The 20,196-nt window shown below is 30.8% G+C and overlaps 1 protein-coding gene across 2 annotated transcripts in view; it reads right to left on the bottom strand.

Moving 5' to 3' along the window:
* LOC111032962 (leucine-rich repeats and immunoglobulin-like domains protein 2) overlaps positions 1–20,196 on the bottom strand; it is a 122,730-nt gene that overhangs the window by 8,974 nt on the left and 93,560 nt on the right. For both annotated transcript variants that reach the window (XM_022313465.1, XM_022313466.1), the window contains 4 exons: positions 16,674–17,062; positions 13,578–13,800; positions 13,375–13,511; positions 11,366–11,518 (listed from right to left, as the gene is read on the bottom strand). In XM_022313465.1, coding sequence (XP_022169157.1) covers positions 11,366–11,518; positions 13,375–13,511; positions 13,578–13,800; positions 16,674–17,040 — 880 coding nt within the window. In that variant the 5' untranslated portion in view covers positions 17,041–17,062. The remainder of the gene's footprint in view (positions 1–11,365; positions 11,519–13,374; positions 13,512–13,577; positions 13,801–16,673; positions 17,063–20,196) is intronic.

Here is a 20,196-nt window from a genome sequence, read left to right as displayed (position 1 = left end):
TAACGAGTTTGTATTTTTTCCATGATCAGTATTTTTAAAAAAAAATCCCAAGATTATAATTACACATAAATTACACATAATATAATTAGACTTCAGGGTATACTGCGCTAGCGTGCCACGTATGCAATTATATTTATTTTATTTATTATTATGTTTCACATTGTTTCATTTTGGTTTACTACATTTCGGCGAAATAAACAAAATTATTATACGTCATAGTTTTTTAATTAAAATTGAAATACAAATTAAAATGTTTGTTTTTTACACGATATTTAACGTATCATATAACACCTTATAGTACAAACAACGATGATAATGTTAAAACTTGTCACCATTTCAATATGTTGGTTAAGATTTTTCCAAAAATGTAAACATTTATTTTCAAGAGTAATTATTCCTGAATCGAAGAAATAAGTACATAAATTAAAAAATTATGTTTTAAACTTAATAATGTAGTTTACTGTAAATAGAACTCTTAATTTTTCTATCGACTATTATCTGAATTAGGTTTTAAAGAAGCAGAACATCGGTTACATTTCCTTTGTCATAAAGTTGTTTAAGAACATTAACTTAAAAAAATAAAACCCTAAACATCTCAGTTTTTAGCTTGATAAGCTTTTTAAGACATGATCTCACCAAATATCAGATAAAAAACTATTACACGTTGGATTTTTGGTCTCTGTAGTGTTTGGCTTAGAGCCATAAAACCTTCTATATCATTGTTTGTTGTTCAGTTTCAGGCCCTAAAAATAAATTGAAGAGTCAACTTTGTAATACATACCAACAACCACCAGTGTTTAAACGTTACAACTTTAGGTTTAGTTTATTTTATAGCTACGATGATAATTTATTTTATGAATTAAAATTAAAATAAATACCAAATAATTTGATTGAAATTGGAGTCACCTATACTCGTATATGCGTATATTATGCACTAGCCACATAATTATCTAAATATTGCAGACGATAATGCACCGAGAAACTGTTAGCAAATAATGACGTAATTTAAGTGTATTTTTTTTTGTAAATAATATTCTGTGTAGTTTCTACCATCTTATTTTTAGCTCTAACCTTAAAGTACAACACTTTAGTGCAATCTGCATGTGTCAATTTCCATGTAATTGACATAACATCGATATCTATCACAACAAACCTTTTATCAACCTAAAAGATGTTATCTGAGGAAAAGGATACATTATTGTAAAACCAACATCATAATCAGGCAACTCCAGAAATTAAAATCAAAATATTTGAATGGAAAATCTATGGCTTATGGATATTTGTGAAGTAAAACAAAAATGGAACCTTTTAGGCAAAACATTATTTATTTAGTTATATTTATTTTTAAACATTTGTATTGAATTCTGGATTGATTAATAACATAAGCAATTTAGTCGAGTTTTTTTGATGAATTTTTCCATATATGTAATATTACAGTCTTTGTATTGGATTTTATTTTGGAATAAACCGTATAAAAAAAATTTTTAAAAAATGTTTTATTTCAAAATATATTGTATTGTTCATATTAAATAACTTGATTATAACCAATATTATTATTATTATTATTTTTTATCAACCTTAACAAATATTATTTTAAACACACAATCGTGATTTGAAAAAATTAAGCTTAAACTAAACAAATATTGTTTTACCAACCGTAAACATTTGAAACATATTTAAATGATTGCTTGTTAAAAATGAATGCGCAGATTATCATATGCATATAGCTTATATAAAAAATGACAAAAACATTTAGCGAAACAATAACGTTAAGTAAAGCGTTACTTTTATTTTACCCACTTGTACAACTTGAAATATTTTTGTCATTCTTGTGTAGAAAGTAATCTACATTCATATTAGGACTTTGAATTATTTTTATAACTGAGTGCTTCAAATCGAAAATAAAATAAAATATAAATTACAGTATAAAAATTAGTGGTGTGATGTTAATTGGGTAAGTAATAATTATTGTGTAATATAATAAATCTTGCAGATTTTGAGATTTTTAAATCCATTAGTTAATATTTTCAAATGCAATAATTTAAGTAGTCTTTTGTACATCCGTATAATATTATGAAAAAATTATAGTTATTAATTACATAATTAAATTATTACACATATATATTAATATATTACAAAACAAAGAAGCAACAATTATCTCGTAATAAGTGACTCACTCAGTAGCATCACAAGAATCCAAAACATAACACACCCATCGGCCATCAGCCAATCAGACCATCACCAACTAATCCAAGAAAAAACTTACGAAGTACGAGATATGGGCATTGATATATGCTACGTATGGGTACCCGGACACTGCGTTATACAAGACAACGAAAGATCAGATCTAGAAGCGTCAAATGTAGCCACCTCCAACGACACCCCAATTCTCGATATATACACACATGAAGGCATAAAAAACAAACCAATCATGTTCTAAATCACCAATGACACAAGCAGTTAAAAAGCCAGAACAAAAAGTTAAACCAAATAAAAAACAACATTCAGCTACGGTATAATCCAGGACGAAGGAGGAAAGAGGAAACTATACTAAATCGGCTACGGCCTACGAATAGGGCATACATTTATCACACACAACCATCTGGTGACAAAAAAAATCCACCCAAATGCGAAACGTGCTGAGTGGCCTACACAGTCAAACATATAATCACTGAATGTCTTTAAATACGAAGACACGAGAAAAAACAATATATTTTACAACAGATCGGAGAAGCAATAGGACTAGACATTCAATCAACTACCAAATCATACAATTTGTAAAAGAAATACAATTACATAAGTTAATTTAAGACACGTAATATCACAATGTAACCACAACATTGTAAATTAATTTTAAATTAATGTCAAACTAAAGGCCCGAGGACCCGATGTCGTATGTAAAGATAATTAAAAACAAAAAATTATTATGATATATATTGACACAATCTCCAATTGAAAATGAATGTTACTAAACATATAATTTATTATAATTGTATTTGGGCGCTTTTATTTTCTTGAATAATTATTATGCATTTTGAATCTAAAAATATAATTCATGTTATGCTTTTTATATTAAAGTAGTAAAAGAAGATTTATCTTTGTTGAGTAAAAGATGTACAGTATGAAATATTAAAAAAAAGCAGTATCACGTTTATATATGTAGGTACTGGGGGAACTCACCAAGTAGGTATGCTAAATTAAACTCCATTTTTCCCTTTAATAATGAATTTATTCAAATTCTGAGTTTTTGAATTTTTAAGTACACTTAAGTGTCATATTTTCAAATACTACGATTTTTTATACAATTTCAGAAGTGTCCCGTAGCGATACAAGCTTCCTTTTTTTCGAAATGAGAACCACTCTTTTTTTATTGTAAACTGTTAAGAGCATTTCAGTGCACTATTTGTTTTCTCTCCGATTTATGTCCATCATAGAGAAAACGCATTCATGAAAAATTCTTTTTTTTCCTACATGAAATCCTGTAATGGAGATGCATTTTTAAAATAGTTTAATGCGCCTTAATTTTAAATCAAAATTCGAATAAGTCATCTGAATTATTAAAATTTAATTAATCAGAATGATACTATAAGGTTAGGTTAATTAAAATAGTCTATCCAATATAGAATAGATATAATATAGATAGAGATAAATGCTTTTTTTATTTATTTTACCATAATGATTTTCATCGTCCTAAAATCGTTTCTTTGGTAAATGTTCCTTTTTGTTTATAAAGACCAAAGAAAACATGACTTAAAGTTGGAAAACTTTAACATTATTCTTATAGAGAATATACTTTAAAAACGAATAGAATTACTTTATTTATTTGACAACATTACATGTTCTGTCGTCAAGTGTATACTTTAAGACAAAACATGTCAATATAAAGGGCCACTATAAAGGCTTTTCAAAAACTTTAATAATTACCTACACAATGTTATAATAATTTTATATTAAATCTAAGTCATTTGTTTTGATTTTCATAAAACATTTTACATTTTCAATAATTTGTGGGTAATTGAAGAAAAAAATTGTTACATTTGTTTGGTTATCAATCAGATATTTTATAAATCATGTTTCATTTAAATTTGTTATATTTATTATTTTAAAATTACATGTGGTACATGTAAATAAATTGGTCAACGTTTTAATTAACTTTAAATACAATCAAAGTGATTAAAATAATTAAAATTGATTATTATATATAATAATATATAATTAAATTCTTCGGTGAAGATGGATATCGACCTTATTGATAACTGAGGTCCCACATCAAGGCCATTATGTACAGCATGCATAATAATACATCTTAAGTCACTGATCAAAGAGAACAGGTAAATATTTAGAGTAAAATATTATAACGAAAAGCTTCAATAATTGATGAGGTACAATCGTTCGTATTACGTCTGCGATGACGACAGGACTCACCAGCTGCAGAAGCAATAATTATTGTTATTTCCTTGCGCCTTTTATTGTTGTTGTATACAATATGTTCAATGTTGGGTACATATATCATCATATTCTTGAAAAGTTGTTAAATCAATATTATTATGTTATTGTTTACAAACTATTTCGAAATCCATTCCCGTTTATTAACAATTATTGTGTGCATACACAATTAATTTTTTAACCGGCAAAATGACATTCTTAAATTATCTACCAGGAAGGGGGAAAGGGGTCCCCAATTGGCTCCTGACAATGTTACATTTTTTTTACGGGATTATAAACGTAACCACAGCAGCTTTGTGTCGGAAAATTATGTTCATCCCCTATGAAAAAATTTAAAAATTCCTAAATACGTTACTGAAATACTGCTACGATTTGCTTCTGTCTGCATGATTAGGGTGGTTCCAGAAACTTGGTTGGGGGGGGGGCTACTAAGTCATAATTTTTAGAAACTTTCAATTCCTTCCCCCCTCCGTCACCCCTATGCACGATGTGCGTAGCAAACATACTGCAGTACTTAAACATGACATATTGTTTGATAAATCATAAATGTCAAAGTTGTACAAAATATGTTTACAAATCACAACAAACTCTTGGAATCGGCCTGTCGAGAGTTTAGGCAAACATGAAACAAAAACAGCAGCTTTTTCATTTAAAAGCACACGACGTCAATATTTACAGTGCAACACTATAATTTATTATTGTTTGCGAGGATCAAGTTAAATTACCGTTACTAATAAGTTACCACTTAAAACCGTTTCAAAAAAAAATCATTTATATTTTTTTTTTTATATACTTGACTGATACATTATTATGCAATTTACATTTCCTCATAATTTAATATGTAGATACATAATATGAATTTAATACCGTATAACACCGAGAAGAATCATCGTCAGCACTTGCTCGGTTGATTCGGTCGAGTCAGAAGCCGTATAGATCCAACTGTAACTATAAAATAAATAAGTGACCGTTTCGCTAGTACCGACTGAGGCCCACGACCGCCAGACGTGATTCGGGCGTAATGCTTATAAATCATTCACCCCCCTCCCCATCCAAGCACAGGACTCGTACGCGATCCATATACATCTTGGGATTCGACATCGTTTGGCGTCCGACGAATATAAACGCGCGAGGCCGAACAACAAGTGTGAATTATTGCCTGAGGCGGTGAATTCTGGCCGTAAGAGAAATGCGAATTGCGCTCCGTATATACCTACGATTTTTGATTTAGTTACACACGCGGGCTTTATAAATATAAATTACTATTTACGCTTTACCTAATTTGAGGCGAGACGGACACTGCAAGAGTTTGTGTCTGCCTTTGATTACGTATTCAGCCCGAAATCGAGCGGTCTTATATATTATATGGATGATGCACGCGTGGTTGACGCGTGTTCTGCGTTATATCATAATATATTATAATAAACTCGGTGGCGTGTAAGTCGACCGCGTTGGTGGTCAGGCCGAAGGGGTAGGTACCAATGTACAGCAGTTCATTGTGATTTAATGCCGGAGGATAAAATGCATGAATATGCAAAATACAATTTAAAAAACCATAAAAAACCATACACGCATAATATGGCCATATTATATTATAAGTAGGTAGGTACAGATAGTCTGTCCGGCGCCGTGCAACATAATATCATGATATACCTTCGCGTTATGTACGTATTAATATACATTATTTATACATTATTCGTTCTCGTTTGCTTATTTAAAAAACCCGAAACCATTAATGATATGGCATACAACTTAAAGAAAGAAAAAGAGTTTTCTACGTTCGAAAATTTTCGCTAAATTTATTTATTTTAATTAGACATTTTTTACCTTAACCTATATAAATCTAATCAATCTAATCTATCTTTAACCTCTTGTATTTAACTGAAAAATAATTTAAAAACAGATTGAACAGGTAGGTAAATAGTTAACGCTTTGAATTTTTAACAATATAATTGAAAAATTATAATGTTTTAAAAGAACAGACGAGAAAACAACTACTTGTTCTGTACGAATAACATATGATTACAACATTTTTCTAAGAAAATTTTTGCTTGCATAATATAATTCAAGTGGGAAATGTTATTATTGTGATATCTATATAATAAACTAAGGATGAGTTAAGTTCATAATTTCGTATAACATCCGGGAGACATTTTTTACATGCAGGATACACTTTTCAGAAATATTTTTAAAAAAAAGTTGGAATCGTTGTTCGAAATTTCGTGTTTTTCAACACGAAACATTTCAGCGATGGCTCAGAAAAACGTCCTTTTTGCAGATAATTGCTGATGATACCTGGTGCTAAAGTCGACGCTGGTAAGTAGTTTTCGAGTTTCAAATGGGAATCGGGTTCCTAGGACAAATGTATCCCTCCGGGAAAAGTTTATGGTCCGTCGTTAAGTCAACGAGAACTAAAACGCGCACACAAACACACACACACACACACACACACACACACACACACACACACACACGCACACACACGTAGGTGTATACATTCGTGTACCTACACGTGCTCGCCAACTGATAATAGCTGGTCGTAAAGTGACATAATACATCGTTTTATTGCGACTCTTATATTACTACACCACGAGGTATAACCATAGCCAACGGCACTGTAATAATAATATCATATAGGAGGTGCACCAACCGTAGGCTGGAGCGATATATAATTACACTTTTATCGATCGGTGGACTCACGGTGACACACGTGCAGGGAGGCGAAAGTGGTGTGCGTAGCGTACCAAATATATATATATAATATACTGTTAACACTATAATATGGTATACTCTCACATATACGTATGCAATTACTGTATCGTGTTAGATGACGAAATATTTCGAATAGTCAAGGTTTGTAGATTTATATGTTCTCTGGCCGACTCGATTAGCGTCAATGATTATTATGTCGTCGTGATTCAGACATAGTCCCTCATTATTAAAACAGGAGTTACCCATATAATTATACCTATATTTCGGTAAGAATTAGTGATTGAGCGTGGTCCTTATCAACGGAGTAACATATTATACTACGCTCTGATTTCATTTTCACAACGTCAATAACTTTTGTTGAATCGGCTAAGTAAAAAAGTAGTTTCACTGTTCCAGTTTTTTTTAAACCGAAAATATCATGTAATGAAAAATAAACAAAGTTCTAATTATATCTCAAACAATAGTTATGATTTAGAACAAATTACACTCCGCAAGTAGAGTATAAAACTTACGTTTAGATACTTAAAATCTCAAATCTCTACTAACAAATCAAGTACTTGATATTTTAAAATATACTGCTAAATTCGTACATTTTATGATACGAGTTTTGTATAATATGATTCACAATGATAATATACACTTTAACGGAGTGCCACTACATTCGGCTACAACAACCGCATCCAACGACTGTCGCGGTGGAGACTTGCAATATTATGCGAGCTGCTCGGCGGGTCGGCACTCGGCACCCATCACCACGGTTGACGAATTATTCTGAATTTTTCGCCGGAAGAGAAATTTCTGAGAACGCGATATCATATTTCATTTTCATACCAGCAGAAGCGTGTCCCCAAAAAAAGAGCGCATATCATGGCCGTCAACTATATATTATTATTATAATACTCGCGGGTCTCTCTCGGTCTGCCCTCAACCCACCCCTCAGTCTTCGCCGTACTACTGCGCGTACACATCTCTCACTCTAGCCTGCGCCGGACCTCGTTCGAGTTCTCTCTGCAAATGAAAAGCGGACGAAAACGGACAAGCTCTGTCCCCCTCCCCCTCCCAGTGCTTTTGACACGTCCGTTCAGAGAATACGCGGCGTTCGTTGAAATCCGTTTCTGCGGAGTTCGTAATTTATTTTTAACGAGCTTTTTTTTTTTTATACGTTTTTTTCCCGCCTTTCCTTTTCTATATATATAAGCCCTCGTTTTGCGCGGCTCGAGTGTTTTTCCCTCCCCATCAATTTCTCTCCCTCTTTCTAAACACACACGCACACACACACACATAATATATAGGTACCTATGTATTATAGATCTTGTAGGTATAGGTATCCGTGACGACCGTATACGTTTACAAAATGGCGTTGAGATCTCAGTTATATTGCATGAAAAAAATTCTCAATTCATCAGCCTTTGTCAACGCGGTTTGTGCGTTTCCTTGCCATTCCGACGAGTAATGAGTAATGAGTACCACCAATCGATTATACCTATATTAGGTAGAATGTATTATAATATTTGAATAGGTACATAATATTATATACAGAATGATTACCCAAGTACGAGCAGCCACCCCTATATTTTTCTTTGACATTGGATTTATTCAAATCATGATTTTTGTCATTTTTAAACATATTGTTTAGGTACTTAGAACATACATTTTTAAATTAAAAAATTTTTTACACTACTTATAGAGTGGCTAGCTGCGATACAATTTTCTGTTTTTCAAATGAGAAAACGCACCTTTTTTTGCTGTAAATTATTTAGTGAATATATTTTTTTAAATTGTGGATGAACCTAAGTCAAAATTTAAACGATTAGTTTCTCAGTTGATAAAATGGTTATATCGTGGATAATTTAGTATTTAAAAACGATTTTACGAAAATATAAAATTGATGCTTCAACATTTTCTTGATTCTGCACAGGAGACTTATCCTTAAGTAATATAAAAAATTAAAAGTAGTAAAAAAAAGAGGTTTTTTTGTTAAACTGTAGATTATGAATAACTGCATTGTTGAAGAAAAATGGGGTGAGCATGCTTGGTGAATCACTCTGTATAATGACTCCGACATGACGACGATATACCTTCGAATATTATTGTAATTCGGTTTCTAATTAAATTATGTAATCATGTAAGCCGCATTATTCGTTGCGTTACTGAGCGTAGTTTGAATAAGTGGTTCGACTGACCTAAAATTAGACACACCGATCTACGATCCTTCATAATATAAATTACGAATTCGAGTGTTTGTTGAACTTCACTCAGACATTCACACATTTTGAACCAACCAGAAACCGTTAGAAAATTTGGAAATTCTCGGCACCGCAGGTCCGCAGCTATCCACACTTGAATATTTTAGGTGCTTTCAAGAATAATATATTATTCTTGGACATAATGACAATTTTTTGACATCGGAGTTTCCAAAAAGTAGTGATAAAGAAATCATCAGCTTATGAAAACCATAAGAAAATAATCTTTTATATTGTTGTAACTAGTTTGGCTTGATTAAATATGCATATAGAGTTATAAGATATTAAATCGGGATTGAAATAAATAATAGATCGATTTGAAAATAAAGAAAGAAATATCCATAGTATAATATTATAATACTTTTGAAAAATATTAATTTCTTGTATTTTATTTTTATTTTTTACTCTTTCGGTGGTTATAACGAAACAATTTTCAAAGATAAATCTGTCGTTGATGAAATTACTGTTGAATATGTTTGTGTGTTGGCGGGGAGCGCTTTGCGGATATTTTGATGTGAGTCGAGAGTAACAATTTTTAAGTCTTGTTTAAGCTTCCATATTCTAGGTAGCGTCGCCATATTTGAACTTGATGTGTGTTTATATCTTATAATATATTACTCACAACTTCTGAAGAAACTGAATGGCTTGAAGTTAAAAACAAAAAAGCCATAATGTTTGTTTGACATCTTTCTTATACATAATATCTTAAAGTATGTATATTGTATATTGTATAGTGAGTTTCGTCTTAAAAACTGTCTATGCCGTGCGTTTTTCTTATCCATGATCGAATTATCTTCTTTGTCTAAGTTTTGAAACTGTTCTTATGGGAATTTTTCAGGTATGCGAACAAATGTTTCTACGCACTGCTGTAAAAGCGATTACTTACCAGCAGCTAGGTTCTGTAGATGTTGATATGAATCGCTCTTTCCACGTTGAAATTTACGACCGCTTAGTTTAATAACAAGCGAATAAAAATCCTTCGTTTATAATATATAATATATTATTTTGTTTTCGAGGTACGGTAATTTTTTTGTCGTTTTTGTTTAATATTCCACAATTATATTATTGTCGCAGAAATAATTTTATATCACTTTACTATTTGTTTGTACAATAAATAACGCGCATCTGTAGAGGTATTCACCAATATTATAATATGATTTCCTTTCGCATAAATTCGAAATCTTCCACCGAAAGATTATGCAAACGTCGTAACAAAAGAACATTAATTCAATGGACCTTAATCCCGGTCTGATTTATTCGGTATCACAACGTATTAAACAGGTACATTTGAATTTATTTTGTACGAATGTAATAATATATCGTGGTAAAGTGTAACCGGAGTGTAATGTGAAATATAAATACTCCTGACATAGTGTGTGGGGAGCGTGGAGGATCTATATTTAAAATGTATGCACGTACCTATCTTAATATCAATGATAACCATTTCGATGGATAAAAAAAAATATGAGTCTCCTTGTATACTGCTGCAGGTGTATTATTAATACTTTTTTTATAATACTATATAATTATCGTTATCGAGAAACTACCTACACGTATTGCGCCGATCATGTCGATAAAGCGTCGCATGTTGTTGTTGTTGTTGTTGAATTACCTTTACTATACACATTATAATGTTTGAGCTTTTTGCGAGTACGGTAAATATATTTGTCTTTTGATGTGCTTAACAGAACAACTACTTAAACATTTTTTTACTAGACTGGTTTATAATATAGGTATGTCGAGAACTTCATGTTGAAAATTCAATTATCTTATCACTTAAGGGATGCAGAGTTCCTGGAAATATACTATATTTTTGTATGGGTAGCATAATCTTTTAAAATGGATATGATTATCAACTATATACTTACCTTGTATGAAAAGTCGAATGTAATTTTCGTCTTTTTTTATACGCCATAAAATGTTTTACACAGGTATTATTATTTATTTAAAAACCATGTTCTTACCTTCCAAACCGAAAAAAGCCTCTTCGTCAATACTCGATATTTGATTTCCGTCCAACTCCAACGAGTTCAGTAGTGGCAAATGGCGAAAAACTTTGGCAGGTATATGTTTGAGATAATTGTGTGCTAGGATAAGCATATCCAATGTTTGTAAACCTTAAATCATGTATAATAATAAAAAGAATTAAATTATGCCCAACGGTAGATTTTTTTGTACAGAAAAAATTTGTTAGTTATAAGAACGTTAACAATTATTGTGAGTGAATTATTGGCTGAAAAGTATACTCGGTGGACATAAAAAAACAGTGGAAAAAACAGCCACCGCCACTAAAGACGTAACATTTATTTATTATAATCATTTATTAAAATACCGGGCTTGATTATTAATAATGAGTATTATGATTACTATTATTATTTATAATTTATCAAAAAACAGATTTTTATGATAGACTTGAGATATTATATTACATTATAATTATATTATTTTTTGATTTTTATCATCTTTAAAGAAGTAAAACATAATTTTAATATTTACACGCAAATTATTGTCTACTTATTCTTAGTACAATCAGGTTTGAGTAATGGATCGATGTTTTGGGGCTGTTCATATAAAACTCAGCTAGAAATAACAATTTATAATTAAATCACATATTTTATACTGGATACACCTGTACTTTACAAAGCTCGTGTTATGTGAGCTAAATGTACTCAGATTTGATGATTAACTTTACACATAATATGTACTTTTTTTTTAAATATATAAATATAATAATTTGGTATCTATTATAACTTAAGTTATAAGTCTGTAAACCTTAATAATTATAATAACAATACAATAAAAACGTAATAAAAATACTATAGCGAATAGTAAGGCCACTTTTGGATCACAATGTTCAACTTTTGTAGTAGAATCTTTATGTATAAAATGTACACAATATTAACGAATATCATTTGAAAACGCTTACTTTTAAATTATTTGTATACAGTTTGGTTTTGATAAAGAGCTGTGGCTATTATAATTTTAATATAATTATTTTGGCCATGTTTTTGTTTCAAAAATATTTAGAAAATTCACCAGATTATGTTAGAATATATATTTTATATGGTATAAATTTATCATAAATCACGATTATGATAAATAATAATAATAATGTCTTTATTTTTGGCATAAGATAAAATATAAGTTTAGAACTTAACTCTCCCAACACAATCTGAGCTTACATAGAGTGTATACCTATATATCTGTAATTAATTAATTATTATGTAATTTTATGAGACAAATAAAGTTTTATTATTATTGTCATTATTTTTTTAGTTAAGAATAATTTGTCTTGTTTTACAAGTGGCAAATAATTATAAAAATGCTTATTGTCTTTTAAAATTATTTAAAACAAAAATTGTAAGAAGCTCGTTCATTAATCATTAGTTTAATTCATAATATGTACATAATATAATTTTTAAAACGTTTTTTAAACTATATTATCTTTGAACTACTGTAACAATACTTCTGAGTAAAGTTAAAAGTGATCCACGGATAAGAATACAAATTCAATACTTATCAAACAAAATACATACCCTTATACAAATAAGAATAAAAGTCCTGCACACCAATACATGTTTAAGAGTTATTGAGTCTTGAGAATAAAAATAACATTGAAACTATTTTTAATAAAAAAAATGAAAAATATAAAAGCGGCTGAAGCCATATGACGAAAGCATTAATTTAGCAAACATGGTTTAATATGTGTCATATGTGCTATGTAAGTAATAAATTATTATCTTAGCAGTTATTAATATTAAATTCATTTAACATTTTCATCTACTTGATAACTCAATAAAAGCCGTGTTTCGTTCAAAAGTTTATAGTTAATTATAATAATTTATGATGAATTACTTAAACGATTGCATATTAAATAATGCACGAAAGTAATTATATATTATCTTAAGTCCTTGAGTACTATTAACCATTTCGGAGTGAACAATTCTGAATTTTTAACAGTAATAATAATTACCTATGAAATCGCCTTCGCTGATCGACGTAATCTTATTTTCTTGAATTTCTAATTTCTTTAAGTTGTCCATCGTCTGTAGAGCTCCGGTCGGTACCCGGTTCAATTCGTTACCACCGATGTTCAATCGTTTCAGTTTCCTGCGGACCGATGAAAATGTAACATAATCTAATGAAATACCATAAAGAATACTTCTACGAAATTACTTCTCTGTGCCGGCGAACGCATTGGCCTCGATGTTAGTAAGCCGATTTTCGTACAAGGTCAATATCTCTAGCGTGCTCATTCCCTCGAAAGCGTTTGCGTGGATGGCGGCGATTTTGTTATGGTTCAAATTAAATATTAGCAATCGATCTAAGCTCTTCAACGCCGGAGTCGGTACGCTGCTTAACGAATTCTGAGACAGATCTAATTGGGTGAGTGCTTTTCCTGTATAGACACAAATAAACGTATAAACATAAATATATATCAAGTAAAGTTTTAGTGTACGAGGAAAAAAGAGTTAAAGGAATTATCGTGATACGAGATTTAAAACATTATACACAGTTTAGTTTACGAACATGATTATTTGAAAAACTCCCAAACATTTATGTTGAAGTAATAATAAATAATATTACTTAACAACTGATTATAACGTAAAACATTAACGGCATTTGGAACTTATTTAAACTAAAAAATTATGATTATTTTTACAAACACTGAGTATACAAAGTCTGTTTTTATTTAAACATACCTTATAATAAAATATATACTTATATTTACAGCGACAACTCCTTTCGTTGATTACAATAATTATTAATTTTAATTTTTAACTTCAATTAGTAGGTATAGCGTATTTGTTTATATTTACTTAAAAGTAACAATTGTGTTTTGCGTAATGTCAAATTCGAGTTCAACAATCATGCGAAGGATGATCAACGAGTATTGTTGTTTTTAAATTTATAAAATATAAACCTTTAAGGAAGTGACAATCTAATAATAAAAATCTATGGCTCCTCAGGGAATATTCTCCACAGATGAATTTAAATTATAGAAAAGTTATTTTCAAAACTTATACATATAATATATACGTACACCGTGTACGTTAAAAATACGAACTCTAAATATTGTTGTTATTTTATTAACAGTCAGCTTGTTGTAAATAAGCAAACAGAAAGGGTTCAACAAGGAAAATGTAATATTCATTTGAAAAAAAATCAATAACGAGGTTGAAAAATGTCGATTGGCAGCAAAAAGGCGAAGTTGGTAACGGTTTTTGTGTTTTGGTATTTCACAGGTATGAGAACACAATATAAGTGTTTTGGAAAATTGTCAAACATATCGAGTTTGTTACTTTTTGAAAGTATTGTTATTGCCGAGAACTTTTATGGAAGCGGCTAAAATAAAAAGAATCGTTTAAAGTTTTCAATGGGTTGAGTATGTGAGACTGCGTTGGAAAACGGAAGTGATGATGTATTAATCATACCCGTAGATGTTTTCGACATTCTCGCGTTGTTTTGTACTTGATAGGTGTTTAACTTTCCAAAACTATTCCCGAATCAGTTCGACAAAACGTAAAATCGACAGTAAACGGCATAAGCTCGGGTTTTATCGCATCCAACAATAATACTGGGTACGAAATTCGATAAAATATAATATATTACACAGACAGTTCGTCTATAATAATATATAGTACGTCGAAATTTGCATGTCAATCATTATAATAATAATATTATTCGTTTCACAACAATAATTCAGTACCACATTATATATGTAGGTATATATATTATATTATGTGTGTTTTACGTTTGAGTGTTGGCGATGACTCGTGCTTGACATCGTGTATTGATTATAACATCTCCACTCCGTACAGGGTGTCCCGTGGTGTAAGCTTTTCAAGTAGGTAGGGGGACGGGTCATAAGTCATAATATAAACTCGGTTATAAGTTATAACTAACGAACGAAAAATAAATGAAAAACTCGCGTGAATGCTGTCAGTCGTCTTGCGTTCAATTTAGAGTACCCATTCAATAAAATATAATATACAGTGTTCAGAAAACCGGAAGTTCGTGCATTGCTATATTATGACGTACACGACTATACATATTGTATATTATTTATGTGTTTGATTTCTGTTGAGAAGTATATATTTTGTATAAAAAATTGTGATAATGTTTTTTTTTGCTATATATTTAAAAAAAAACTCAACACAGGTATAGACCACGGAGGATCAGCGTGTATGACAATGAAACGACGGATGAGATCATAATAGAGATCAGTTTCGTTTGCTCGTTATTTGCGACTGTTTTACATTTTTTAATGACGCAGTACAAAAGATTATACTCATAATGTTATTTAAAAATTATGATCCATAATATATATAATTTATATAGAAACTTGCGTTAGGGGGGGGGGAGCAAAATATATTTAGAATATTTAAGGGGATGTTAGAGTCCCACAATTATGGACGGTGATGGTGCTTTGTGGTGATAATATGCGACAGTTGAAGATAAAATGAGTATAATGTCACAAACCATGTGGTTGTTGTGAAGTGTTTAACAAAGGAGGGGGTTGTGAGACCTAGACAACAAAAAGTTTTTATTCAGCATTCGTTTTAAAATGTAAATAGTATATCAAAAAAGTTCTAAACAGAAAAACAAATACTAGATAGTAATTGACTGTTTAACAGGTATAGCAAAATCAAAATAATCGTTTACATATTTTATTTTGTTTATTTCGAGTTAAGATGTTTTTTATTACGATTCAAGACAGATCGATTCCCCCAAAATAATGATTATTGTCAATTTAATGTCTGTCAATAGGTAAATATAAAAATACGAATTGTGGCTTGGTTAGGCGTGGTGTCTACATTCAGTTGCGTACGAGTGAATGAATGCACCGGCTGGTGTTACTAGTTCCCGGATAGATTATCACCCAGGATTTTCAGTAGCAAACCCTTGCCACAAGAACACGTGTTCCGATCCAGCGTACCATCACCCATAGTAAAAACCGGCTAATAACTACAGTTGATGTCATACAAAAAAAAAGAGATTACAAATTGTTTAACAAAATATGTACTTATTCGTAAAATGTTTTCAAAAATATTCAAAAATATGTAATAACAATGAATACGTTGATATGTATTGTATTATTTACTATGTATTTATTTACACAACTATATAATTTATGTGTAACTGTTTTTTTCCTAATACTCTCGTATGGTAACATTGCTTTCATATAATCTGCCCACCGTTCCCCCATCCGACCGTCATTTTCGATAACCGATCGGTGATATAAACAATCTTTATCACCACCATGCTCACCGATAGAACTTAGCGACGACTCTTCGACCACGGCCAGCGTGCTGTTGTGTATGGTCAGGTGCCGGATGTCCATTCCCAGGAACACGAAACCTTGCAACTTGGGCAGGTTGTTGTGCCGGAGCTTCAGGTAGAATATGACCAGCGATGGTTTTCCCTTGAGCACGGCCATTGTTTTGGATATGTGCTGCAGATCGGTGAACTCGCACAGTATGTCCAGACCGCCATTCTTCTTCACCGTGCACACGCACGGTGCAATTTCGCCGTGCGTGGGACATTGCTGAATGACCGGACCGCTGGCAGACCATGCCGGGTCTACGGAGACGGCCGACAGCAGGCCGAAGAACACCAATACCGACGTGGGCACCATCGCTAGCCGGTGGTCGCCATACCTGCAAACAAAAATCTGGAATTAGTGACGGTTTGAGGACACAATTTATTTATTTTATATTTTTTAACACCCCGAAGGGGTATTACAATTTTATAAAGTAACACACATGTAGTTACAACTAACAGCGTATATAATTATAACACATAGAAGATACCATAAGGATTTACCACAAATACATATTATATTGTGTAGTTGCGAAACGAATGGGTCTTGGGAGGGGAAATACTCCAATACATAATACATAGGTCAATTGTTCTCAATCTTTTTTTCGCGACCACATTCTAACTTATGGCCAAATAAATGGTAACACGCAATTCTACCAGTTAATGGATTTTTTTCTAAAAAAAAACGATTATAAATGTATGTTAATTATTATTATGTTTATTTTACGTGTTACTATTTTGTTATAAAATGTACATATACTTCATTAAAAACTAAGCAGTTTTAGCTAGGTATTTAAATAAGAAAAGTACTATAAAATGTAAATAAGAATAATAAAAAAAAATTATTGCGATACTTGAGATTGGTGAACTGAACATAATCTTCAATTCTCGGGTGAGAAGCCCTCAGAAGGTATTCAATGTTTATGATGTACTCAAATAAACATTAAATAACTATATCAGTAAACGAATTATGTTCTCATCATATTTAACAAACACGATAATTGCTTTATTGTTAATCGTTAAGAGGGTAATCTTTTTGAAAATTTTGATTTATATAAACCGAAATTTCAACGAGTAGTTCTTTATTTATTAAATTTAAGGTACTAGAATAATAAATTATAGTCTATTATAATAAGTTTAGAACGTATCCAATGATTTGAAAATTATAGTAATTAACATTTTAATTAATTAAAATTTTATAATTTGTAAAAATCATCTGAGTACCTATAGCTATAACAAGTACTTGACTATTAACATTAATTAATTTATATTTTATGTAAAATCATTGTTAAGGATTATTATTCTTAACGATCATTTTTCACTACTCAGTTATTTTAATGAGAATTAGGTCAACAATATTTGAAGAGCTGTTCAGTACGATTATAATGTATTAAGGTGATATCGATATGCTTAACGTCTTAAATTTGTAATTTATACTACCCTGTCTACCCTACTGTAGCTGAGTATCGCAACCATCAAATTAATAATAAAATATAAGGATACGTTTTCAAGAGAATGTACGTACTGTACAATTCTATTGTTATTCTGGGTTTATTATTTGGGGTAAACTCGTAAGTTGAAAAATTATAGAGCTCAGTCTACGTCGATTTAGTCCCCTGTCTACGCCTATGAGTATAAGTCGTACGATTTACACTCGTCAACACTATTCGACGTAGGAAGGTCAGAGAAGTTTCTACGTTTTTAAAAATTTATTTTGGAGAATAAATCGTTTTCGACTCCGCTTGTGAGTTGTATACAAAATCGTGTTGTGTCGATGCGAATCGAATGAGATTATTTGAACTTTTAGTTTTAGCGAAAATAAGTATTTAATATACAGGTGGCTAATCAATCATACTCGACCTAATTTTTCTCTAATAAAGAATTCATCCAAATTTTGAATTTGGAAATTTTTAAGTATACTCAAGGATCATTAAATATTTCGATATTTTGTACCATTTAAAGAGTGTTCTATGGATATATAAATTTATTTTTCATATGCGAACCATTAAAATCAAAATTTGAACTAGAAGTTTCGGAGATATTAAAATGTATTTTCTATAAGGAAAATGACTTTACAAAAATATAAAATATAATATTTAATATTGTAGGTCCTTATTATTCCTTTAACTTTTTTACGGATAGTAAAACGTTGAGATTAATATTTATTCTGATAATGTTGTCCCATTTCTTACGAATCAATTTACATCGACGAATTATCTATTCTTAATATACAAAGTTAAATAGCTCAAAAACTATTAGTTCAAATTTCAATTTAGTAAAATCAAATGTTAAAAAAAAAAGACATCTGCCTTAAAATTTACATTTAACAGTGAAAATAGAGTGGTCCTCATTTGAATATAAACAATTGCTTATCACCATATGAAAATTCTTAAATAGTAGAACAAATATCTGAAAATATGGAATAAGTTTGAAAATATTGTCGTCCTTGAGTGTGCCTTCATAAAAGTTCAAAAAACTTAACTTGAATTAATTCGTTATTAAAAAGAAAACATGTGCGTGAAAATGGCCGGTGAACCACCACCCTGTATAACCCATAGTCATAAATAATGAACAATATTTAATTGTTGACACACGAGTACGTATAACGCTACCTGTAACGACGTGGGACCTACAGCTAGTGGAGTTTTTAATCCGGGCTGGTACGTGTCGGAACTGTATTATTACGTTACTGCAGATGATGCGACTCTCGCCTTCCATAATATTATATAACTGACTAAAAGGTACGCGAAAAATGTTTATTTTTCTCATAATTTGGACTCGATAACGCATATTATATTCTCCACAGCCGTTAACTGTGGTAATTGTGACTAGCTAATTGTCCTGTACCTACTTTCGTCACAACATCCATAGACGATCGTATTGGTATTATTATGTTTGTTAGGTATCCGTTGTAGTTCGTACTTCGAAATGTTATATGTTTTATTTGCGTAAAATGGGTCTTGAAAGTTTTTACCAAGTTTCAGCGTTACAGCAGTGCATGACTATCGTTGTCCACAGAGTTGTGTATAGCTAAATAATTGTTTATCGAGCTGGTCGAAACAATATAAGGCAACGGTGTTTATGTGAACTTTCTTGACTGGTAATAATAATAACTAATTTCAGACGTATTCAATTATTATAATAATTTATTGGAGGAGGAAGAAAATCACAGAATTCACCGTTATTATTTATTAACTTGTATTAGTATACAACACAGTACTTAACACACGCAGTATTATAGGTAAACGATTTTTAAACGATCATCATAAAAAAGTATTAAAAACTATAGTAATAAAAAACATAACATTTTTGTGTGCTCGATAATAGCTATACTCATTATCCGTTTAAATTGTATGGACATGAACAAGTCACTACAGAACTATTCAACTATTCCTACAATTTTCCAATGCCATAATACTGTACTGCCAATACGCGTACGAAAAACCACGTGACAGTTCGTTTTTTATTTTTA

Source organism: Myzus persicae, unplaced genomic scaffold, assembly GCF_001856785.1.
Source record: "Myzus persicae strain clone G006 unplaced genomic scaffold, MPER_G0061.0, whole genome shotgun sequence".
Lineage (NCBI taxonomy): Eukaryota > Metazoa > Arthropoda > Insecta > Hemiptera > Aphididae > Myzus > Myzus persicae.
The sequence above is the reverse complement of the archived record's forward strand: the minus strand, read 5'-3'. Positions and strand labels throughout refer to the sequence as shown.